The sequence below is a fragment of the Zosterops lateralis genome, assembly GCF_965231275.1.
Source record: "Zosterops lateralis genome assembly, chromosome: 2".
Classification (NCBI taxonomy): Eukaryota; Metazoa; Chordata; class Aves; order Passeriformes; family Zosteropidae; genus Zosterops; species Zosterops lateralis.
In genome coordinates, this window is record NC_139763.1 from 42,372,662 (window position 1) to 42,398,434 (window position 25,773).

Genomic DNA, 25,773 nt, shown 5'->3' on the forward strand with positions numbered 1-25,773 from the left:
AAATTAATTTAATCAACCAAGAAAAATGATTTTAACTTATAAAGCTCTAAACCTTTCATCAGGAAAGAATCTGATTTTTCCTCTGTGAAGAAAATTCAGCTAAGATTAGTATTCAAGATTTGTACATGAGTGTGTATGATACTATACAATTTAAAGGGTGAAATCTATATGTTAAGAGCATGAATTATACTTAAAAATGTTTACTTAAGTTTCTTCTGACTCAAGATAAGTTATGCACTGAAAACATAATTGTTTATTTAGATATTGATGAAATTCCATTTACTCAATTAAGCAACTGGGTATTTGCCTACAAAGCAAGCAAAAATTATTGAAAGCAGACAACTAGATTCTCAGGAGAAAGGAAAGTCAGAGCATGTCTCCTTAAATGTCCCAGTGTGTGATTGTTAAGCTACTTGTATGACCATGTGGTGCAACTGCAAGTCTACATAATTTAGATTTCATCTTTCTTATGATGTACTGAAAAAAAAAAAAAAAACAACATAGTCTTTGTGGCATTTATCTTCATAAAAATAGCTGCAGCAAGTGGTTTTATACAAACAAATTTACATACAGTCAGACAATGATAGAGATGGAAACTAGGCAGTAATATTTACATCACAGAAAAAGAAATAACTTGCTTTTTAAATGACCTAAGAGAAATGCAGTAAGGATGTAATATTAAGTAACTTAGTTTTGAGTGCAAAAGCGACATTTTTAAATTTGCATACTGGTATTAAGTGACAGAACACAAAATGTAAAGATGATAACTGATGTTAACAAATGTTTCTTAAAAAGAAGCACATGATTACTTTCTTTACAATGTTACTCAGAGGTATAGAACAATTTCTGGAAAAATATTCAGGTGTTTCATTACACATGCTATGAACTGGTAGCATAAACCAATTCTCTAAAAGATTGTATTTTATATATAATTGGTGCAGTCTATTTCATCTAAATTTAGAGAACAGACTCCATTTGAAATTAAGAAAGTTAAATTTAGTTGTCATCGTGTATGTGTCTACATTTAAGCTATACATCTAAGTTAGGGGAGATCAAAAGCTTCTTTCTGTTTCTCTCTCATCAGCATTTACAGTAGTTTGGGATGTTCTGGGATATCTGAGATACCTGTTAAGATTTTATAACACGAAACTATTCCCCACTGAACTGCAGTTAAAGCTCAAATGGACCAAATCTCTATGGTCAGGGATATGAACCAAGCCTTTAGAACAAGTCAACATAACCAGTGAAGGATTAAATCTCTTGAGCTGACTAAATGGAAGTATCTACTTCAGGACCAGGATGCAGATATTGTAGAAAAAAAAGCCCTTTTCCCAGGAGAATTTGAAGTTTTGAATTTTTACAGAAGACATAGTTTGTTCTCTGTGAAGCCTTGGGTCATGCTGTTATTTAGCCATGTGCTAGTGCTCAGTGTTTCCAGTTGAGTGTGTCTATGTGATTCTGCTCCATTGACTCTTCAGATAGAATAGCATTGATTTTTTACCTGAAATGCCATTATATTTTTCCTGCACAGAGCTCTGGAAAGAACACAGATAAATGAAGAGGTTTCCTTAATATGAAACTTGTGGACTATTTTAAGAAGGACCTTGGATGCAGTTCTGTGAAGATATCCTCCTTATAAATAATGCATAGGTAGTCTGCTATGTCATGGAGCTCATTCATCCATTTAGGTGAAGTAATTGCTGAGAAGCAACATATATTTATAGGTTAAAATGGCACATCCATCAACTCAGATAAAAGCAGATTTAAGACTTACTAAGGGGAAACTCAGTTATGGGATAGACTATACAAAAGTCTGGAAAAATCTGATCGTGACAGCCAAATGACTCCTACAGCAGTCTAACATACCTGTGTAGGACCAGACTGTTGCAGAAAATAGTTCAATATGTTGTGTTTTGAGAGGAAATGGAGAAATGATTATGCTGATCCAACCAGATTAGGAATTTTCTCGATTTTGAAAAAAAATGGATGTTATAACATCTTTTGTGTTTTCTGAGTTTTCCTCCACTTGTGAATGAGCAATCTCTGTGGATATCAACTTGTAAACATTCATGTTTTTAAAATGGAGCAGATGTAGCTTTTACTTTTTGATTTGAAGCAGGAATCAAAGGTGTTGGTACTAACAGCCTTTTGGGAAAATTGTGAAGGCTCTCAAAACATGCTTGTTTTGGCCAAGATTGAAATGAGCATTTATATGCTCCGACTCTGAATACAACTACCTGAATTATCTCAGGGAAAATGAGAATGAAAGAGAATGAGGTAAATGTATGCTCTGACTAAGTCTTGGCTATGAGCTGAACCTTGGGAAAAAATGCACAATATGTAAAAATTTTGCCTGAGAAATAATCAACATGTTGCTGAGCACTGAATTTGGCATTATATTGTTCAAATACCAAAATGATGTCACTGGAGAATAACAAAGAGATTTCAATAAAGAGGATATCTTGTCTCAGCTGTTATAAGCAGAAATCCAAGGCAGATCTACTGCACCCTGAATTCTGCCAGAGGCAACCTTCAGGGTACATCACTGTGGTCTGGGTAGACCCAGGCTGCAAGGCTTATTCTTAAAAGGTACTGATGTCTTGGGAGGCATCTCAGGCATCTCAGCCCAGGCTGATTGTTTTGCACTCTCTGTGGTTTGGTTTGTGGAAGGTACCCTGTAAGAATGGCTGCAGGTGTTAGATGGTGAATCTACTTTGGATGTGTTCAGAGCACATAGATCCCTCCAGCAGAAAGGCCTTGGGCTTTGGGGTGTGACATTCTACACCGTCCCTCTTTTTTGACAACCATTTCCAGTTGTCACAGCTGTCAGGAATGGGACTTTCCCTGAGGCAAAATATGGACCTGGTGTGGTTGTCATTAAAGAACATGAGAGTTGTGCAAGGTGAGCAGCCAAGAAGCCTAGAGATTCGTGGTCAAACCTCCTAGACCTCCAGAGCTAGTGCTGAATATAAACTGCTGAGAAATACCAAGAGAACAGAGAAAGATTGCAGCCTCAACACGAATTGGAGGATCTTACCATAATACTAGCACATGTTTAGTGTGAACTGTGCTAGAAGAATTGACTATGATCATCAAACAAACAAGAAAAGTTAATGGCCTAGGAACAGAGATGCTCCATTTTATGCATTGAGAGGTACTGGGATGTATCTGAGTCTGCATGTCCTTGTCAGCAGGACAAAGATAGAAGAGGTACCTGTGGTATCTCTATAATTCTCTGTCTCAGTATGGACGTGCAGCCATCAAAAGAGGAAGACAGAGGGTTTGTGTCTGCTAAGGAAATGAAAGACAAGGAGTGAACTCAAGCAATAAGCCTTGACTGTCTGCACTGATTAATTGTTTAGTCATTGGTTTTTCTTGGACTTTTGGAATAGGGCAATTTTATAGAACTATTTGAAACAGGAGTCCTGGATTTTGGATTAAATAAGATCTGAGTCTTTTGCCTACAAAGAGGATGAAGTAAGTGAGAGCTTCTTGAGGAATAAACCTTTTCATTTTTCCACTCCTTTTAAAAGAAAAACAACATTATATAACATGGCCAAAAATTCTACTGAATAGAGGATAGTGCCTTCTCCCAGACATCAACCAGATTTTTAGGTAGAAAAGGCTGCATGTCAGTGGTGAAAAACAATCTATGTGTATGTGGGTGTTACAGGCATAACATTATTAGTGCATCATCATTTTTCCACTGCAAAAAGGCACTGACTGACTTGTAGAAAAATAGCAATGATTCCTAGTCACCACATTTTTCAATAGGTACAGTCAAATAAAAGATGCAAAATTGTCTGAAGAATGCGAAAATAGAAAAGATCATGATTTCAACACCCTGCTTGAAGCTTTCCGAGTGGCATCTCAGAATAATTGACGAGAGTGGCTTTTCTCCCACATTAGGTCTGCAATTGCATTCCATGCACCCCATTACATCTGATGAGGTACCTGTCGCTTCCACTGAGGCTCTAAGTGGTCAATATGTATAAGGGGGAAAAATTAGACGACAGAGAATGGATTCAAAGTCTGTATATAATCTCTGCAGGTCTGACCTGGCATAAAAGAGGGCAGCACTACCCCAAAAAGCCTTTGCCTTTTTTTTCTTAAGTGTAAAGCATTTCCATGTTACATGAAAAAAGATGGATATAACTTAGGAGATCAAGGAAATCATATTTCAGGAGAATAGGGTCCACAGAGAATATACAAAGTTCCCTTAAACATAGACAGCTCTGTTATCTATGAAAACATAATGAAATAGATTTTGCTGATATAATTTATCTTCTGTTCTGCAAGATCAAAAAAAATATTGTCTAAGGTTTCTCTTAGAGGAAAAACTTTTGCATTGCAAATGGCATTGCTATTAATCTTTACAGCAAATAAAATATTTTTGAGGGACAGGAGAAACAGCTCTGTAGCTCTGCTACAAACAAGTAGTGAGATAAACTCATGCCAAAGCATCATTGGACTCTGGCAGGGGATTCAGCTTTCCAGTTAATGGAAAACCAAACTGTGAAAACCAAACAAGTAAAAAGGAAAATGAAATACACCTGGGCCTGGGGTGAGTTTTAAGTGAAAAGACTTTTTGTTTCTTTTTTGAGCTAAGGGCTGAGTTTGCGGAAGCTAGCCTTTAATTCCCAAAATATCTGAGAGAATTTGGCTGTTAAACACCTTGACACTGGTGCCAGAACAAAGTCTCATCCTGCAGGATGTAGACTGCTTTTAAAATCCAAGGAACGTCCTGCAGGTTGAAAGCAAAAGGCGTATTGAAGGAAACTCTTAGCAACCTGCAGCACTGGGGCCATAAAAAGCATCTAAATTTGGGTTGACAGGAAGAATGTAAACCTCAAGCTCCTGCTTTTTGTCCCCACTTTTTTTTCCCAGCTACAGCAGCTTCCTTCCAAGCACTGGAAAATCACTGACTTAGATGGCAGTCTGGCCAGCACCTAACTGACTACTGGGAGTTAAATGGGAGATAGAAGCTCCTAATGCAGATAACTTGGCAAACTGTTGACTTTAGAATTTCAGCCAGAGTGCACTGATGAATATTAAGGCAAAGCCATTAATTGTTGACTATTGGCTCAACAGCACCTGCTACTGAATAGAAGGATCTTATTAACATGGGGTTCAGAGGTGATGGTGATCTGTGCATACACACATGCATTAAAAATGGAAAGGAGGAACTGGTATCATTGGCTCTGTTTATCTTTGTGTCAGAATCCAGACAAAACTCTATCAAACTGAGGTCTGGTAATCAGAGACTGGCCAATGTAGTATTTCCCTAGAGTGGCTATTAAAGGAGGTTAAATGGAACATTTTGTGTATTCACCTCAAGCACATTGTGCTTCAGTCTGACCTAGATAAATCAAAATGTGTTTGGAAGTAAATATGTAGAATCACAGATGAGACATGAGTGGAAGTTACCAAGTGTACTCTGTAGGATATTGCTTACAGAGTTACTGCTGGTTTTCAGCACTCTCCATTTTCCTTAAATTTCTTACAGCTAATAATTTGAAGTTTAATAAATTGTAGCTTTCTTCCTTCCATTTCCTTTTAAAAAAGTCAAGCTTGTTTAACTAGGTGAGGAATTCAAAGGCAGTCTGGTGAACTGTTGAACAAGCAAAAGTAATTTCTGGTGGTCTGGACAACCTTTCTTTAAGTCTAGACAGAAAAGTTGGTGGAGATGTTTTTCCCCCCACTCGTGACATTCAACAACAGAGAAGGCACGACTCACACAGTACCTTTGCTGACACCTGCATGCTGTTTTCTTGCATGTTCATGATGGCTTCAGAAATCTTGACATCAATGGGATCCATGACTGATTCAATGTTGAATGGTCCCTCTAATCTCTCCGCTACCAGAAGCATAGCATCTGTTAAAACACAAAGCAGCCATTCCCTTAAAGAAGGGACACCTTTGGGTTCCTCAGGCAGACCAGCATTGCCAGCTGTAGCTGTGCGTACCGAGCACTCCTCAGCAGGAGTCTGGGGGGACGTGTGGCAGCAGCACTGTGAAACCTGCAGCTGTCAAAAATATCTTCCCCTACTGCTGCCACCACAAAAAGAGGAATAAGGACTTTAAAAGTTAGATTAATATTTGTTGCCATAGCATTATTGAGCTTGGGGTAAAATTATTTTACGCAGCTTCTTGAAGCAGCCAGTGCTCTGGAGTGTACTTATGTAATCTCCTTCCCAAGCAAAAGCAGGATGATAGAAATTAATCCCTGGGGTATGTTCTTAGAGTTTGTGTGATATGATGAAAATTTTGATATGATATATCAGGGTGTTATAATTAAAGCAGCTGTTCTTTCTGACCTTAATGATCTCATTTTCTTGCAATATGAACAGCAGATGAATATTGGATTTCTGCCACAGTATATAGGTATAAACCATGTTTGCCTTGCTGCAGTTTCAAAACATGGTTGTAAGTTGTATGCAGAAAAATATATTTGTATGTTTTGGAGAAAAACAAAAAACTTTACTTAACTTCCATTGCAGCCCCTCTGCAAAATAATTTAACCTTTTGATGTTCATTAACAAGTAGAAAAACAAGCAACTAACAGAAATTGATGGCAATAAAAAAAGGTTTTGCCACAAATCAGATATATTTGTCTATACACAGACACAAATTTATCATAATTGATGTGGCTATAGCCATGTGATAAACTGGGTTTACAGTATGTCCTTTGAATATCATACTTGATCCTTGTCTCCTGCGTTAGATTTAAAGTTTTCAGCAACTAATTAGCTTTAAGCAGATGATGTTTGTAACTTAAACATGATAAACAAAATTCTTCACATGCTCTCTTCTTTATACATCAGACTTAAGCTCCAGAAAGTACCAAGCAAACTTTCTTCTGAAACAGAGCCATGCCTGCTTTGCTGTTGTAAGCACCAGTCCCACAGCAGCTGTGTGGAGAAGGCATGGTGTGGCGCTCCCCATAGATTTGACAGCAGTGCTTGTTAGCTTCAAACTTGGCTGCAAGTCACAGAGGTTTGTTCCAGCATGGACATCTTCTCCTTCCCCATAAAAGCACAAGTGTTTGGAGGTATGGGAAGAAGTGGCTGGTGTCTCACTGCAGCAGTTAAGACACACCTCCACACACAGCCTCACCTGAGGACTGCATTATGTTGTTTATATGCTGTCAGTGCATGCCCAGAAATCCTACTGAAATTGCTTGGCATGTATCACCTAAGCACTTCTGCAAATTTACATCTAATATTTCACAGTACTTTTAGACTGGAAAGAGTGTAATGCCAGTTATTTGGAGTGAGGTGTGTAGCACTTGTTGCTTACTGTGAGATATGGTGAGATGATAGGAAATTGATTTCAAGCAGAGGTGTTATTTTGCCTGCACATTATTTTAAAATTCTTTCATTTATACCCTTTCCAGGAGGAAATGGTGAAAATGGGAACTACTTCTGATACAGAAAACAGTTTTCATACACACAAAGACACACACATACATATACACATGCACACACATACACTTAGAGATTACTGCAATAAGTTAGCAGTTTTTCCACATTCAAAAAAAATTACAAAGAGAATTTGTAAATGTGGACTCCTATGAAGTATTTTGTTCCTCGTGTTCTGAATGACTTGTATAAGACATTTATGCTTTAGTAATTTGTGAGCAATGTGATCAGCTTAAATCCTATGTGCCACAACCAGTACTAGGCACTGTTAGGGCAAAGGTTTTAGGGGCTGGATTTTGGTAGTTTATTTCAGGAATAGGGTTAAGATTAGAGTTACTGCATGAAAAAGTCAAAAGGTAGATTTGTGAGTTTTTTGTTTTTGTTTTTGTTTTGTTTTGATTTGATTTTTTTTTTTTTTTTTTTTTTGGTTGGAGTGGACTACATTTTAGTTAAGGGCAAGTGCCTCTTTGTATGAGTCAACTTTATTTTGGCAACTAGAAGGTTGGAAAAGTCTAGTGCTAAGCCCTAGTACGTGTTCAGGGACTGTGCTGAATCAGAGTTCAGTAAATACATAATTGCTGAATATATCTCTTGTGAGAATGAGTAGTGGCTCAAGTCTACTTGCTGCTTATTCTGATGACATGGAGTGCTAGTTCTGAATTAAATCTTAAAGTGAAATCTCAGCTATGTGGCAGAAAAGTGCATCACCTTTAATTGAATAAGAACCACAGTTTTAATTTAAGAACAGCCTTTCCTCTAGCAAAGTGCCTTCAACTCCAAAATGAATAGCTCTAGGAGATGCAAACAAAATCTGTTCCTGGCTTAGACAGTTAGTATCTTTAGAAAGATACCATTTAGCTAATCAGCTTCTGTTTTCTGAACCTTAAGCCTATCTATAGACTTAGTATTTATATATACATCTATATCTGTCTATATCTATATCTATCTATATCTACATGTGTATCTATTAGCCATTGTTAATGGAGTGGGCAAAGGCTGAGGAATGTGGATAATTCCTGGCTGTCAATGGTGAACTTTTTGTTATGTTGAGCTTCCTTGATATACTATGGTATAAGTCTGATGATGCTTTCAAGAATCAGGGTTCAAGTTAAGTTAGAGTCAAGTTTATATTTCAATCACATGAGCTTTATGCTATTTCTTTATGTAAAGGAAATGAAGAAAACAAGAGAAAATAAAAGAAAACAAAGAAAGAGAGAAAAACCAAACAGAAAATCCCTGCTTGTCCATTTTCTTTAATTTCTAGCTCCTTCTCTGACTTGGAATAAATCTGGACTACTCCAGGCAGATATTAATAACTTAAGTCTGTGGAGAAGCTACCCTGAAGCAGTGAGAGGCTATGAGCCAACAGTGACACCTGATATTAGAGCCTTGTCATCTTTTATTTAGTTTAGATCTTAAGGATATGCCTGGGGAGTAAGGGGTTAAGGGAAAAATATAATTTGAAATATCCACACCTTTATTGATGACAGGCACATGCTTGTATCAGCAATTTGGTTTTATGTTTTGGGGTTAGGATGTAGGATAGGACTAATGCTGAAACAGAGGTCTATACAGGGACATATTTAAAGAGGAGGAGTCTGAGAAACGGATTAAATGCTGTGACAAGAGATGTTTGAAGGGCTAAAGTAAAACAGGTACCTCCTTCAACATTATTTCTGAGGTTTTGGGTTGTACTTCCAGTTAAGGCCCATTTTAGGAATCAGCTCAGACTAGAAGTCTTGGACAATTGCACAGTTCAGATGAGTTCTTGCACAAATGGAAAATTAATGTTTGAGGAGTCATTTTTTACCTCAGTTTCAGCAGCTTTGTGGGGCCATGGCTGACTTAGCAGTGACCAGGCTGCTGGGTTATTCTTGTCTCCTTCTGGTACAAGCTCAGTCCAGCAAAAGAGGATGAACAAGTGCCATTTCTATGAATGCCAAAAAGATTTTCTTAGCCTGTGTCTGACTGGGCTCTTTCTTCTACCCTTTTTCTAACCATCATGCTGTTCCTAACTAAATAAAACATATCTAGATGATACCTGACAGCCATAGACTGTGAGAAGCCTGGAAGAAGTCCAGGCTTATCATTGTGAATGTTCAGGCCCCTTGGGAACAAACTCACTTTAGTATTTAACTAGCTTGATACTATACATTTTTTGAGTTATGCCTCTGATTTAAAGTAAGACTGAATTTTTCATCCATAACATTGATTTCAAGGAAGAAACACTGTACTGTGTTTAAGGTGAATTGCTCTCTTGGAAAATACTTCCTCAGGTCATTAGCTTGAATTCTCTTTTTTGCCAACCCTAACTCTCACTACAGTGATAAGGTTTATTATTCACTTGTACAGTTCCATATGAGCACATACATACCATCTACCCTGTGCTGGAAATGAGTGAAATAGAAGCTGTTAGGTTGAATATAGTGAAAATCAGATGAAATGTAAGAAGCTGAGGTTTATTACAGGACAGTCAAAATGTTATAATGGTCCTCACCAGACTGAAGCTCTTCAAATCTATAATTATGTAATTGTGTATCAACAAACACAACACTGAAGTCCCAAGTAATTTTTTTTTTTCTTTCTAAAAGTGTTGTGAATATTATTACATGAGAAGCTGGAAAGTCTTCAAAATGAAGTTCAGAAAATCTAGATGATTTAGTCTTGAAATCCTAATTCTCAAGAACAGATCCTTGAACTGGACAAAATCCTAGTTGAGTTCACTGTAAATCTGAGTGGGCTTAGTAATTTCTCAGTCACCTCTAACAGTAGATATTGGGAACTTAATTATTGCTTGTGCTACAAAAAAATCTAAAAACTGGGTGATTGACTCACCTGATTTTTATATTGTTAATATACTTGGACTGTATCATTCAATTTCATATGTTCTTTATTTTCCCCTCTTTTGTATTTTTCCAAATCTGCTTTCTTAGGTTCAGTATGTGTTCTTTCTTCATATACCACAGCATCTGGCAAAAAGCTGGCATCCAGCTGCCAGCTGGGGTGAGTGGATCAGGAACTCTGTTTAGATAAGTCATTCTTGTTCTGTGGGTTTGTCAAGGACTTGGGAACAATAGACATGACTCATTGCTGACTTGAGGACACAGGGATGCCAATGGTCCCAAGACAGTGCAGAGCATATGGCACACCAAGGTCACCATCAGTGCTGCTGCCCTCAGCCTCCCCTGGATGCTGAGGACAGAAGTGGGGACCTTCCTGATGCAGTAATCCAGCCAAATTACTGAAGGCCTAGGGTGTAGTCCAAGGGCCCCCAACATGTCTCTGCCAGCTGAGCACAGCAGCTCTCTTTAACTGCTTTATATTCTGTTGTTCATATTGAGAAATACCCCAGGTATTTGTCAGTGGCTTTTAGAAGGACGTTGTTTTATTTGAAGCAGTATATAATAAAGAGAAATTTTGGGTTTACTTCATAGTTGTTTTTGGGTTTTTTTTTAGGTTTTATAGGTGCCATTTTAATGAGAAGCACAAGAGAAAACTGGTCATCATGCTTAGTGATTTATTGTATAACTTAAACATTCAGAATACCAGGTGTGAATTTCAAGATATGGAAATAGTTTATGAGCCCTAGGCATCTCCAGACAAAATAATGGATAGACAATACAAGTAGACAAGAATTTGCCACTGTCTCCTTGGAAATGCATCAAGCCACCCTCTTATTATCTTGATACCAAAAGTGATGTGTTCCTGTTTGTGTTGTACTTCTTTCAGGGCAGTTTCCCAGAAAACTTCCTAGTGAATTCCAGATTGAAATAAAAAGAGCAGGGACAATGACACTGACTTATGAGACTTCTGGCAAGCCAACTCCCCCCTCCAAACTAGGCTGAAATACGAAGTTCTTGCAAGAACAATCAGTGCCTCCTTTTTCTTGTCCCCTTTCTATCATCAAGAAAATGCAAGGAGGGTCTGATAGGGAAAATTCAGGAGGCTGATAAGGAAAGGCATTTTTAAGGTCTCTGTTAATTTGGCTGTGACATCAGTTTTTCCTTTCATGCACATAGTTGTTCTTCTACTTCAAAATTATCAGTGAGATTCCAGCAGCGGCTGACCTTCCCCCAGGGGAATCCAAAAAACAGAATCTATGGATGAAGTCTGTAAATGTTGTTTCTTCATGGAAACAAAAAATGGTAAGATACTAAATTTCATGTCCTTCACAAAACTGTATGGTATATTTTGTTTCGGAAAAAAAAAAGGAGGCAGTTCTTATTTTAAATTCCCAATTAAGAATTCTCTATTTTTTTCTAGGTATGTGGTCTTTCACTATGGAGAGCTGCAACATGCTTATTCCTAAAGCTGCTGGTGAAAAAAGTAAGGGTAAGATTTTATTTGTGAAACTTCAAAGGATTTGTCTATGGACAAGACAAGGGATTGCTGATTAAATAGTTGTAAACAGAGTGAGCAACCTGTTGCAGTTGACTATGACCTTGAGAGTGGAAATGACTACTTTGGAAAAGGATATAACTGTTGATATGCTGGGCTGCAAGGCAGGGATCATTTAGTAGCTTCCCAACCTTCTGACCAAGGGCAAGGGGAGGCAGGAGTCTGGATTGTATTTAGTAGGTCGTGTAGGTAAAACTCAGTGAGTTTTCCATCATGACACTAAATATAAATAGTGCTCATAAAAATCTTTAGAGCGTTAGATGGTAAACTAATGAAACAAATTAAAAACTAAAAATTGAAAAGTGAAATATGGGTACATATTGACTTTTTACAAATACAGTATCAGTGGAAATATATTGCTGTAATACTCTGCCAAAACTTTTACTGCTAGATTATGATTTACTAAAAAATTCAAGAAGAGGAAAGTAAACCTCTACGTCACATTTAAAGGAAGTGATAAGAACTCTTCTCAGGAGAATAGAATAAATCATGACAGTGATGACAAAACTGCTGTTTTCCTTAGGGTCCATGGTCCCTTTTTCAAATTATTATTCATATTAGAACTCTGTATGGTTCTATCCTGCTGAGGCCAAACTGACACCTTACAGATTTCCTGAGTATCATTAAACTCCACATACATTTTATACTATGGCATAATGACATTATAATTTTCTACCTCCTGCTTCATTTTATATATTTTTTTTTGTTTTGGTTTGGTTTTGTGGTTTGTTTGTTTGTTTTGTTTTTGTTTGTTAGTTTGGTTTTGTTTTTTTGTTTTATTTTGTTTCATGGGAGAAGGCATTTTTTCTTAAAATTCACGTTGCACTTGTACAAATGGGAACTCAATATTTTTATTTGGATATTCAGTTAACCATAACCAGTTAAGCTTCTCTGGAGTTATGCAGGCAAATGAATTGCCTGTCCTTGCCTGAGCAAAACATGAGAAACTGCAGCATGTGGGGTAAGATTTTTCTGGAGGTAAAAATTATCAGCATATGCAGCTGAACAAAACAGGGAGCAATGGGGAAAACATGTGTGGGCTGGGCTGTTTACATGGGAGAAAACAAGGGCAAAGAAAGATGGATTAAGGTGAGCTAAGGAACAAGCATGGGAAAATAGGTGTAAGAGGGCATATGAAAGAGGCCATCTGGAAAAACCACTGGTCAGCAAACTTGTCAGCTGCCTGATCACCACAGTTTGCTCTATGTCCTTATTAAAATCCATTCTTAACCATTTTCTGATTGAGAAATCACAGCATGGCTGTGCAGAACATTCTCTGTGTGTGTGTGTGTGTGTGTAACATGTTGCTATCAAGCTTCAAGCCAACGATCCTGTGAGTAGGAGACCAGCAGCAGGAAAGACCTGGGGTTTCTGCTGGGCATTTGGTTTAGTCTGGGTGCAGAGTCTCGTCGGTCTTGGGGTCCAGGCTATGGTTCAAGGGAGCTGGTTCAAGATGTGTGTGTGTGTGTATGAGTAAAGGGTCTGCTTGCAGCTCCCAAATGAACTGCCACAGGGGCAGTCTGACAGGGATCCATCACCCCCTTGTCCCTTCTGAGCCCATCATTTCTGCACGTCATCTTTGAGCACAGAGTTCTTCAAAGGGGTGGTGCAGAAGGATGAACTCCTGAAGGTGCCAAACTGTACACAGTACACCAAGACACAGAAAACTCCATTTCAATTTCTTTTCCTGTTGTGAGCAGGCTCAAAATTTTACTTGCTGGAAAAACATCTTAACCACCTCTGCTATTCTAAAGTTCTCAATAGCTCTCCTTTAAAAGCTGCTTCTATGGAATACTTAGCTATTCTGGACAGAAATATTGGTATTTAAAGTACATAGTTAAGAAGGGGTGAATCCAGTTTTCTGGCTTATGCTTGAAGAGCTGATGTCTGAAGGATGATGTAATGAAATTGTATCACAAGTTCTTTCAGGAGGCACTGGAATCCAGAATTGTGCCTGCCAGGTATATTACCAGCTAATTAAAAGGCAAACTTTAAAAATGAGTGTAGATAATCAGATCTACTTTTTTATCATCTGTTTCAATTAAAAGAATGTACAGATTTAAAAATTAAAATATCATTTTTGATATTTCTGATCAGCTACGTAGCCATGTTGGCTCTTGACAGTATCCCTTATTCTTCCCTCAAAATAAAAAGGAAGAAAAGGATTGTCAACAGTATGAATAAATGAAAAGATTTTTTTATTACTCCTATTGGGTTTGTATCTAACTGTCTCTTATGTAGAGCAGCTCAAGAAATTATGATTATGTCTGAAAAGTTTTTGACACGCAATCGTCATCTTTTTGCATCTGATAGAAACAAAATGAGTTTTGTTGGGCGAACTGCAGTTTCACTAGATTTTTTTTGAGTGTTTCACATACATTCACAGAGCATACATTTTTCCTCCATGTATTGAAAAAATGGCAATATAAAATTATTCTGCTTCTATGTCTTTCTATAACTTTGAGGAATTCTAAATAATTTATACACTGTTACTAGATCACATCTTTTTCTTTGTTCATGTATGCCAAAAGAAAATAGAAAAGACTGGGCAAAATGGTAATCCTTGTCTACTATTCTAACTCTTCCTCTGCTTGCAATGGCTGCATGCAAGATGTTCTTCTGAACTGGATTTTTAGCTAACGTTATTGCTAAATGTCGAGGATTCTGTCTGAATGTTTGACATGCATCAGTTAATAAAACATAATACATTTCTAAAATATTTGTCTTGTTGCTTTTCCTATATGCCAAGAGAGGTTTAAATGGTCTCATTGTCAGTCACAGGGAATGTTAGTAAATAAAAGAACCCCCATTGATGCATGCCTGTATGCCACCTTCCATAGCTGATTTAGATTCGTATTAACACAGACTAGTGTGCATAATTATTTTAAGATAAGTGGAGTTTGGAACACTGAAAAAAATCCATCTTTCTGACTCTTCCTCCGTGAGATAGGCTGAAATGGTTGAAAAGAACAAATCATAGCCTAAAATTTCCTATTACATTTAAACATATCCTTAGTAAAAATCTCCTGGGTATATAGTTTGCATTATCTTTATACAGTCAAAGACATTAGAACCTCAAAGATCTTTTCAACCATTCCAAAGCCCATGCAGAGTTACAACCCTAGATATAAATTCCTAGGTACAAACTCCCTTGAGATCTGTACAGAAAATTTTTAAAATAGCTTCACTACATTCTTCTGACTTTTTTTATGAAAGCTATTTCACTGTCAGCCATACATCCCTATTAGAATATTTTTCCAGCTATGTGGTGTATTTTTTCTGCTGCTTAACTCAACTATTTCTAAAAAGCTGCTTCATACAATCTTAAAAAGTTCTATTATTTCTTGTTTTTCACATCTCTCAGATATATGTAGACATTTATCATGTCTTTTAGTTTGTGCTTGGTCATACTTTCCGTGTTAATTTTCTTATTCTGTTTTTGTAAGTGATTTCCTCAGGACTTTTCCTGTTTTCTTTATTTCCTTTAAAAGAATTCTCTAGTTTTATGGTGCCTAGAACTAATTAAACTTTTAGAGTTGTATCTCATTGATGTTGTTTTGCAGAGGTCCTTTTTGTTCCATATATCTGACTCAGAAAACCTCCATGATTCCCCTGATGTATCTGATTTCCTTATCCTCTTTATCACAACTGATTTATAATTCATACTTCCCATGTCAGTCCTGACACATTTTTCAGATGTCTCCTTATATTCAGAATTTACAGTGTATATAATTTCTACACAGTTTTTTATTTTCTTCTCCACTTCTAATTCTAGATTTTGTGCAGTAGAGCATTTTCCAACCTTGACAGAATTTTTAGTACCTTTTTTTCTAGTACCTTTTTTAACACATAATGATGACCTGTCCAATATCTCTTCTGGAAAATTGACACATATTTTACTTTTATAAGAAGTTTGTTTCAAAAAACTTTCAGTTATTTCAAGAATAACTTCATCCTTTAGCAGTATCTAATCTACAAATAGCATAGAATCTTATCTTAGCATCTTATCATTGCACAGATTGGATTGGAAAAGACCTTAAAAATCATCAAGTTCCAACTCCCTGCCATGGGCAGGGAACATGACCAGGTTCCTTGGAGCCCCATCTAGTCTGGCCTTGAACACTTCCAGGGGTGGGACATCCACCATTTCTTTGGGCAACCTGTTCTAGTGCCTCACCACCCTCACAGTAAAGAGTTTTTTCCTAATATCTAATCTAAATCTACTTTCTCTCAGTTTGAAGCCACTCCCCCTTGTTCTGCCACTACATGCTCCTGTAAAAAGTTTTTCTCCACCTTTGGTAATCTTTCTACTTAATGTGGTGGTATCTATGACTTTAATGTCTTCTGCAAAAACCTAGTTTGAACCTAACAGACTAACATTCTTATTGGCAGTTTACTGCCTTATGGAAGGACCTTGGTAATCATTCTGTTTTCTTCTTTTCTGTGAATAATTTTTTCTGCTTCATAGTCTCTTTATGCCATTAGATGTAATGCATCCTCATTACTGCATTATCAATTAATTTTTAGCCATTCTTTGGGTTAAAAGGATCCAGTGGATGCCCACTTAGATGATGAAAATATTAGAAATAACTTTTGCTCCAGAGATATTTTTAACAGACTCCACAGGAACCTAACCCAAGACTTTGCTGTTTTTATCTTTATAATAAACTGGGATTGGGAGTAAATAGTAAGGTGAAAATGGACACTAGTGTTACTGGTCAGGAGAGTAAATCTGACCTAGAAAATCTGAGAAGGACCTCATGATACTGAATGACTGAGCAATAAAATGGAATGAAGTGACGAGTATAAGAAAACAAACAAACAAAAAAAACTTTAATATCTTTTAGGCATCAAAGGTTTTGAAGTGACCGTTGCCACTCAAAACTAAGCTCTTCAGTTCATGCTACCATAATACTGGCTTAGCAATGATCAGAAAACCTCACACTGAGTATCTGGAATACTAAGAGAAGGAAAAGAGCACCAAAGAAAATATGTTTATAGTTACAAATAAATCTACAGTAAAATAGCATCACAGATAGCATTTTGCAGAAGAAGTGATAAATGAAAGCTTTAAAATATGACACAAACCATAATCTAATATCATATAATCCTGAATTAAAAGAATACCAGAGGATGCAACAGTGGCCATCCAAATTGTGGGTGACATTGGGATGTCTTAAGGTTCACTGCTTATTCCAGTACAGGAAAGATGTAGATTATGAAACCAGCAGATTACATTTTATTACTTTCTTTAAGTTACAATGATGATAATTTGTTAATTCCAAATATATATGGCAAATTCCTCAGTGTTGTCATCTTTTCAGAGATGATTCTCAGCTTCTTTGGTAAATTCAACCTTTATTTCCTCTGAATCAAAGAAAATCATTGTCTGTGTTTCATGTGGGAAACCACAGTTGCTGTTAAGGTCTGAAATAAAAACTTCCCAGGTACCAGTGCCAGGTTTTTGAATAGACATCCTACGAGTAACATCTTTCCTGCTACTTTGTCAGTAAGATGACTTTATGCCTTTCCTTGCCATAAATAAACAATCAACCTATCACCATCTTTGCTGGTATGAATCCATCCCAATGGAGCAGCTCTTAGGGAGGTGTCACACACAGTTGCACAGACAAAATTGATTTTTGCCTTTCATTTTATTGATTAATATGGAAATGTACTGCGGATATCTCATTGCATTTAAAAGCCTGACACTATGCAGAGAATTTTGAGATGCCTAATAGCATTTTCTCCCAGCAAGTCTCAATGCAGCAAATAAAAACGGTGTTTTTTTCCCCCACTGATAAATGTTTGAATCCCAAATGAATGCATACATCAAGGCTGTCACAAATCAATGCTGTTGGCATGACAAATCTATTTATTGTTTTGACATTCCTCTTGGAAGGAAAGAGCAATTTCTCTATGTTTGCCTAGCTGCACTAACTATATTATTGGGATGAAACAGAACTAATAAACGGGATAGGGGCAACATTGTAAAAATCCTACACATGAGCTCCTTAATCCTTCCAAATTATCTGTGTCCTGCTCCTTTAAATGATTGAGAGATCAAGAGCAAAAATGTTTGTTCAGTCTAGAGAAGGTCAAAGTACTATAAAAAGTTAATGTCCATCACATGAGGCCACTTGTCTGATGTTCTATAATCATCATAAATATTAACATACAGCAGTGTTTTGCAGAAAATAAAAAGTTTGTTCCCACTACAATTTTCACAGAAGGAAAAAAATGCTTTTAATAGAGGGTGAAAAATTAAAAAATGGAACATCTTCCACAGAAAGATTGCTGTCTAGCTGCTCATTGCTGAGACTTCCAGGCCAGTGTCCAGGGAACAATTGCATTAATTTTCCCTCTAAAATTTTTGATTATCTGAAATTAACATTTTCCAAAAGAAAACATCACCAACAAAAAATTCAACCAACAGCTCATGTTTCATCCAATGGGGATTTATGAATAATAATTAACTCTATTTCCCCATAAGACTGCTGAATGTCATAAAAATGGACTAGGCAATCTAGGGAGATATGGGGATGTTTTGGGATCAACTTTCTATAACTTTGAGATTTAACCTGTTCTTTCTATTCTAAGCACTTAGTAGAACAGTCCTCCTGGCTCCCTGAACACTAAATGTGGAGATGTCATCAGCTCCGGAGACCTCTGGAGAGATATTCCATCCTACCAGTTTATTTAGGGGTAAAGTTTGCTGTGAACTTACTCATACTGCAACTCTCTTTAGGAGCTGCCTGGCTAGAGCAGCAGCTTTGTCATTCAAGCCTCTGCACAGCTCTATCCCACCCTCCAAATCCAGCTGAGCTCCTCTGTCACTGGTCTCTGCTGGAGACCAGGCTTAAAGAAATTCCTGATCTTTGTGTGCATCCATGGAATCCAGCTCCTTTTCTTGCTAGAATAACAAATGTTAATGAAATTCCACCATCAGTAACCCAGCTGTAGCCCTGGGATAGGAATACTGATTTCATGGCATCTCTTCTTGCTCCTTCCAGACATAAGCAAGAACAGAGTGCAGACCCAGAAGCACATTAAGGAAGAAATGTTAGGCTCTGTCCTGTGCTGTTGTACCCACAGTTTATTGCTGTAAAAAAGTAACACTGACTTTAGATTTTCTGAATACAATAGTGTAAACTCAAACATGTAACCTCTAAATGCTATACATTTTAAAGAAGAAATTAAGTTTATTATTAACACTTATATCTGCCAAGACTAGGACATGACCCAAGGCCTAATAAGGTCACAAAGCATCTTTTCAACAATTTATTTTGGAGAAGACTGTTCATTCCTGGTCTCAGATTTTTCTGAAAAAAACCAATTTTTTTCCAGTTGGTTGAGTGTATGGAAGGAAATAACTATTATTCCCATTTCTGCACTGATATCTGTAGACAGTACTATACAGAAATCAGCATGTTTTGGCATGACAAGACTAGGTGGTAATAAAGTCGATGATTTTTTTCCTATTAAACACAATAACCCATTCCAGTTTTGGCCCTGTTAAAAATATGGGTGAAAAAAAAATTGATGTTTGTCAAATAGAATAGGACTGTATCTATGGAGCAAATTGTTTTCCATTCTTTCTCTTCTTTTCAGAAGAGAAAAAATGTGAGAAGACAGAAAAAAGAATAGCAAACACTATTCTAAAAGTTGATTCAGAAATGACTGCTTTCTTAAAATCCTGTTTACAGGTATCATATTTTTCAAGGAAAAATTAGGAAAAATGACATCATCTGACAGTGATTTATGCTGCACTGTACATTTGATTCTATCTGCTCTGTGGGGAAATCTTTTCACAGACACTTAACATTGCTGATATTCAGTAACTAAAAAAGGCCTTCCAAGTCAAGTGTGTTCTGCTTCAGTTAAAGGAAAATTTAAGATGTACTTTTTTGTCCTATTTCCTACATTCTCTATACAGAAAGATAAGAATTAACAATATAAATAATGGTGATTAACTTGGTAGTATCATGTTCCTCTACCAACCAGGAAGGAAAACTTAAAGGATTTTATAATACTTACACCAGCCTAGCAACATTTTTTCACCTAAAGCAGACAGATACCATTTATATATCCCACCCTCAGGTGGGCTCTCTGAACTTGTGAGACCCAGCCTGGAGCCCTGCATCCAGCTCTGGGGCTCCCAACATAAGGAAGGCATGGACGTGTCTGTATGGGTCCAGATGAGAGCCATGAAGTTAAGATTCATCTTGGGAAAGAGAAGCTTCCAGTTAGACCTTAGAGCAGCTTTCCAGTACCTGAAGGGGTCTGCAAGAAAGCTGGATAGGAAATTTTCACAAAGGGATGTCATGATAGGACAAGGGGTCATGGCTTTAAACTGAACAAGAGTTGGTTTAGAATAGATATTAGGAAGAAATTTTTCCAATTAGGAAAAAAGGGTGGTGAGGCACTGGAAGTTTGCCCAGAGAAGTTGTGGATGTCCCATCCCTGGAAGTGTTCAAGGGCAGGTTGGACTGGGGCCCTAAACACCCTGGTTTAGTGTAAGGTGTCCCTGCCCATGGCAGGAACATTGGAACTAAGTGGTCTTTAAGGTCCCTTCCAAAACAAACCATTCTATTATTCTACAACATTTGCTTTCGGTAAAGTTAGACAACTTCCCATTTTGAAAGTGAATTGAACTAGAACAAACCTGTCCTTTTGGTGATATTTACTCAAACTATGGAATAGAAATATTTACTTCGATTATTTCAAATATTTCTCTCTCTCTCTATGGAAACATAACAGCCAATAAATTCAACTTACCCCTTGCCCTAAGTGTATTGCTTAACTTTTTTCATTTGTTTATTTTTCCTGCAAATATTTGTGTATTTAATGTTAGTTTACACAAATATCTGTGGAGATGTTTCCATTCATGAACAAAATATTGCGTCTGTGGCTCAGATGAGTTTGTCACATGGTCAAGATCACAGTTTCTTTATGGAAATAAGAGAGAGAAAAAATTTACTGAAAGCATCAGTCACTTAGATGTAAAAAAGACAATATATGAGAAGGCAGTATTTTTTTTTGCCTGTTTGATAAGAACAAAACTCACTAATTTAAAATGGAAAAGGGTCCAGCAAGGAAAGAATATGATAAATTCCCATACCTCTATTACACCTCTTACTACAAGGTTTTTCCTTCCTTTATTCCTACTGGAAGGCTAGAATATCTAATCAAGGACTGGAAATACCTTTGCTGTGAACTAAGTGGCCAGTTACCAAATAAAAAAAAAAAAAGAAAAGGCATGCCATATTGTCTATAACTCATACTTTTGGTTTCCTTTAGTGTAAATGGTTCAGTAGAACTAAAAATTCTCTTCTGTTTATAAAAGCTGTGAAAGTAGTGAATAAAGATTGCAGTCACGATGTGATGCATACTTCTGGACAGCTGCCCGAAGGAACAACGAACAACACAGGAGTGTTCATGGGTCTCCTCTGGCACTTTCTCCTGTCCTTCTGCTATCCTGGATGCATGAAAAAGTCTGCATATCTACATGGTGCAGTGAAAAAGAGGACTTGGATGGTATGCATGGAGGAGGATAACTTCCAAGAGAGTCCAAAAATGAGAAAGCCATGTCACAAGACAGGCCAACTGTGCTGCTCAGCTCAGGATACAGTCACAAAACCTACTTAAGTCAACTGAAAAAAAGGCTTGTTCTCCTCCACACCACAGAGGACAAAATTTCATCCTGCTCTGTGCCAGCACTGAATAGAGAGACTGATTCAAGGAGGAATGGAGGTGGTTGGAAACAATCTTTGCTTCATTTTCAGCACAATGTGATCCGCCTCAGAGAAGACAAAAAGATGATGGGAATGGGAAGAAGCTTGCCTTACAAAAGGCAGCTTGCATTAGAGTGGCTTTTACTGTGTTCAAAGTGGTGTTGCCATCTCTGTCAGGTTCCCAAGTGGCTCCCAGCAGCCCAGGTGTCTGCAGGAAGAGGTGCCCTCAGGCCTGGACCATGGGTGACCCAGCAGGAAGCTGGGTGGGCTGGAAGGCTCTGACCATGTGAGTGCTCCTGACTCCCTCTGTAGCACCAAGCACAGCCCTGGAAAAGGAAGTGCACACTGCAGGGAGAAACATTTCCAGGAGGATGCAATGGGAACAGCATACTGGAGAGAGGCTGCTTTGCTGGAGTTCCAATACAGAGGATTGTCATGGTGCTGGAAACAGTAGACAAAGCCAGAACTGTTATGGGAATGTGAACCAGCTGCAGCAGAGGGTTGACAGAATGGCACTAGGGCACTGTGAAAAGTTTCAAGAAAAAGTTCTAACCCGTTTCTCCTCAGCTAGGCCCTTCTGCTCATCTGCTATTATTCCATGGTAACTGCCATGTGCTTTGAAAATGCTTAGGAAGTTTTGAATGCCTCCACAGAACAATTTAAAAAGAAAATTTCAACATCAAAATGACATCTAGTTGCATTAAGACAAATATATGCCTTTCAGTGAATGCTGGATGTAAAAATGATTTGTTTTTAAAACAAAAACATGCCCATAAATCTTTCTTGGTTTAAAGAGTCAATGATTTTTAGTTCTGAAGAAGCAAAAAAGTGTAACAATAAATGCTGATTGGAAAGAGCATAACGAGTTATGTACTGTCTTGTGTTCTTTTCAGCTCCCTAACTTTGTTTGCTTGAGAAAGTGGTGAGCAGGTTTTGATAGTAGATTGATGGTTTCTTCTAGATGACTAAAAAAAAAAAAAGTGCAACACAGGGGACGATTGGAGGAATCTCAATCCTGTCCACACTAAAGAACAAAACAATTATTTATTCATGGAGATGCAGACCATTAAAGCCAAATTTATTCTGGACTTGTTTAAATTTTTTTTTGTTTTGTTTGGTTTTTTTTTTTTTTCAGTAAAGATGCATTTTTATCTTTATTGTCACTTATGATACATCTAAGGGTTTCAGATATGTGATTGCTTTTCTTTATGCTGTTTGAGAGAATCTAATTTCTAAGATAAATACTGCCATTATGCAGTTATTTATCCCTTTGCCATTGGGGCATACTCCTTGATTAGTTGTTTCATGATTTGCTTACCAAAGAGAGTGCACTGTGTTGTGCATGTGTTTGAGAATCAGATAAAATACCCTTGTTCACATTCAGCTTCATTGTTTTAGAATCAGCTAACCAGTCTATACCAATCACTTCCTCACCTCGTCCCTGAACTCTTACATAAGTCGTTAATAAAAAAAACAAACACCCCATGGGTCTTTGTGTGCTTTGCATTTCTTTCCTTTCTCTCAAAAGTACCTGGCATCAATCTGCAATTCCATCTTACCCAAAACACTGCCTGATGGCATGGGAAATAAGATAATGAGAGCCCAGTCTGAAGTGTACAGCACCTTGTCTGTTCCTACTGGTTTCCTGCAGCAAGCACTGCACACATAATCTAGGGGGAAAAAAGGTATCTGATGGCAATTGCATTTTTAAATCTTGGGTCATACATTGAAAAAAATCCTAGATATTACTGGAAGTTTTACTGTAAGTGCATGACTGGATATTACTGGAAGTGCATTTAATTTTGTTTCAAAAATTAACAGCAATTTCCTTCACATCCCATTTTCCCCTAGATATTATGTACTAATTGGATGAGGTCACCAAAAAGACATTTTGTTTAACAAGAGTTTATCTGAGTTTGAGGCAAGAGAATAAATAGACACTTTTTTTTCCAGGTGGGAGAGAAGTATGAGGCCACATATCCAAGGCTACTGAATTACTGGGTGAAAATGTTTGTTTTCCTAGCAAAAGACAGGTGTCTTCCAGTCCTTAAGCTTTCAATAAAGTGCTTCTCTACAGTGCACCACAAGGCATGTGGATAGCAAATCTTTCTCTGCTGCAGATAAACCAAGAGAAAAGTTCATCCAAGACAGGGAGGGAGGGCCACCCAAAGAACCACATTGACATGAAGCTGATGCTTCATCTCCCAGAAAAGAGTTATTCCACTCCTGTTAGTCATACCAGCAAAGTACCCAGGGGGCTACTGGAAAATGCAGCAGACTGCAGAGAACTGCAGAGAACATGGATTAAGGCTGTGTTTGGGGATAAATGTCTTGTAGCTGTTAAGTAAACCATCTCTCTAGCCACAGCTGGTGAATTCTGCAGCACAGAACTGTAGAACAGAGGGCTTTCCCCAAGTAATATCTTCTTGTAACAGTTTTAAAAACTTAACAACTTTGTTTTAATGCTTTTCTTATTTCATGTTTCATGCTGTCCATAATGCACTGTTAATGGCATGTCATGAGATCTTGCCTTCAGCTGTCATCATTTGTTTTAAAGAAAAAGAATTACAGTTGCAATGTCTGCTCTGATTCATCTGTTATTTAAAGTGTGCAGCGAAGGGTGATAAAATAATTTCTTCTTCATATTGACTTTGGTGAGTCCTATTTTCATCATTTAGAGTACTGAGGATTTGGCTGTTTACAGTATTTCTATAAAGAAGATTGGAGCTTTACCCATTTGGATGTAGATATACCTGCATTTTGTAGGGCTGTGCTTTATAAGTGTACAACTGTTTACAAATTCATGTACACACACACGTACATCTGCCAACATGTGCATATGAATTTCAGAATTAAAAGTGCATGTAAATAAACCCTTTAGACACACAGATGAATATCTGCCTGCAAAACCCAGTATCTGTTTGCTAGTTGCTAGTACCAAGCTACAGCAAATAAACTCAAAAGCTACAGTATATTTATGAATTTTCACAGAAACTTCCAGCTCTGTAAAAATACAAGCTTAAAAACCTACTTAGTACTTTTTATTGCTATTCAGTTTGGCTTGGATTTATTTTAATCGGGGAAATATTTTTCCATTATTTTGTTAAATTTATAATAGATGAAGGACAAGATAAGACACATTTATCCACCTTAAATGTTATTGGCATATTTTGTATGTTTGCAGGGTCTGATTATTTATGCTGCTTAAAACTGACCAGCACATGAGTCCAGCAATGAAACTGAGCAGACAGCTGTGTTTTCATACTTTGATAATTCAAGAATTTTGGAAATGTACTTTTGGCTTGTACATTATTATGATTAAGAACTACTACCCACAGAAAAGGGAAAACACTACAGAAAATAACAAGATAAATTATTTAATGGTTTCAGCTTCATAATTTGCAAAATGGAGCAATTATCTACTCTAGTTCCACATATTACAGAATGGGGCAGTGGGAAATCTCTCCAGTTGGATGGCAGAATATTTCCTGTCTCATAATGGAGAAGCCATATCTTATCAAATCCCCTGCCTAGAGCTGGGAGATCATGAGCCGCCTGGTCCTAAGAAGATGCAAAAGCTGCAGTAGCATTAGGATCTCCATGTAGGTAGTCTTGCATGCCAGGGTTGAGCCAAATAATCCATGTGAGATTAATGTTCACTCGAGCAAACGTGCATATGTGTGCATATATTTTTGTGTGTATAGGAACACAGTCCTGCACACATAAAGCAGAGTCCCACAGAATGAAGCAGATCAACATTCAAATTGTTTAAGCTCTAAAATGGAGATGAAATCACAGAATCATAGGATAGGGACCTCAAGGATCATCAGGTCTAACCTTTCTTGGCATTAGCAGAATCTAAACCAGATGGCCCAGCATCCTCTTAGAAGTATCCAATGTTGGGAAATCCACCACTCCCCTATGGAGATTACTCCTATGGCTGATTGTTCTCATAGTGAAAAACTGTCCTCTTGTGTTCCCTCAGAATTTCCCCAGGAGAAATTTGTACCCATTATTCCTTGTCCTTTCCATGTTTTGTAAAAAGAGAGTCCATCTTCTTTGTAACCATCCTGTAAATATTGGAACATTGTGAAAAGGTCTCCTCTAAGCCTTCTTTTCTCAAGGCTGAGCAAACCCAGTTCTCTAAGGCTTTTCTCATATAGCAGGCTTCCCGTATGTGGAACATCTGCTTATTTATTTTTTTTTTTAATTGACAAACT

General features: G+C 37.4%; 1 protein-coding gene across 1 annotated transcript in view; it reads right to left on the reverse strand.

The window, feature by feature from the left end:
* GPC6 (glypican 6) overlaps positions 1-25,773 on the reverse strand; it is a 728,411-nt gene that overhangs the window by 60,313 nt on the left and 642,325 nt on the right. The window contains exon 5 of the mRNA XM_083855634.1: positions 5,745-5,875. Coding sequence (XP_083711760.1) covers positions 5,745-5,875 — 131 coding nt within the window. The remainder of the gene's footprint in view (positions 1-5,744; positions 5,876-25,773) is intronic.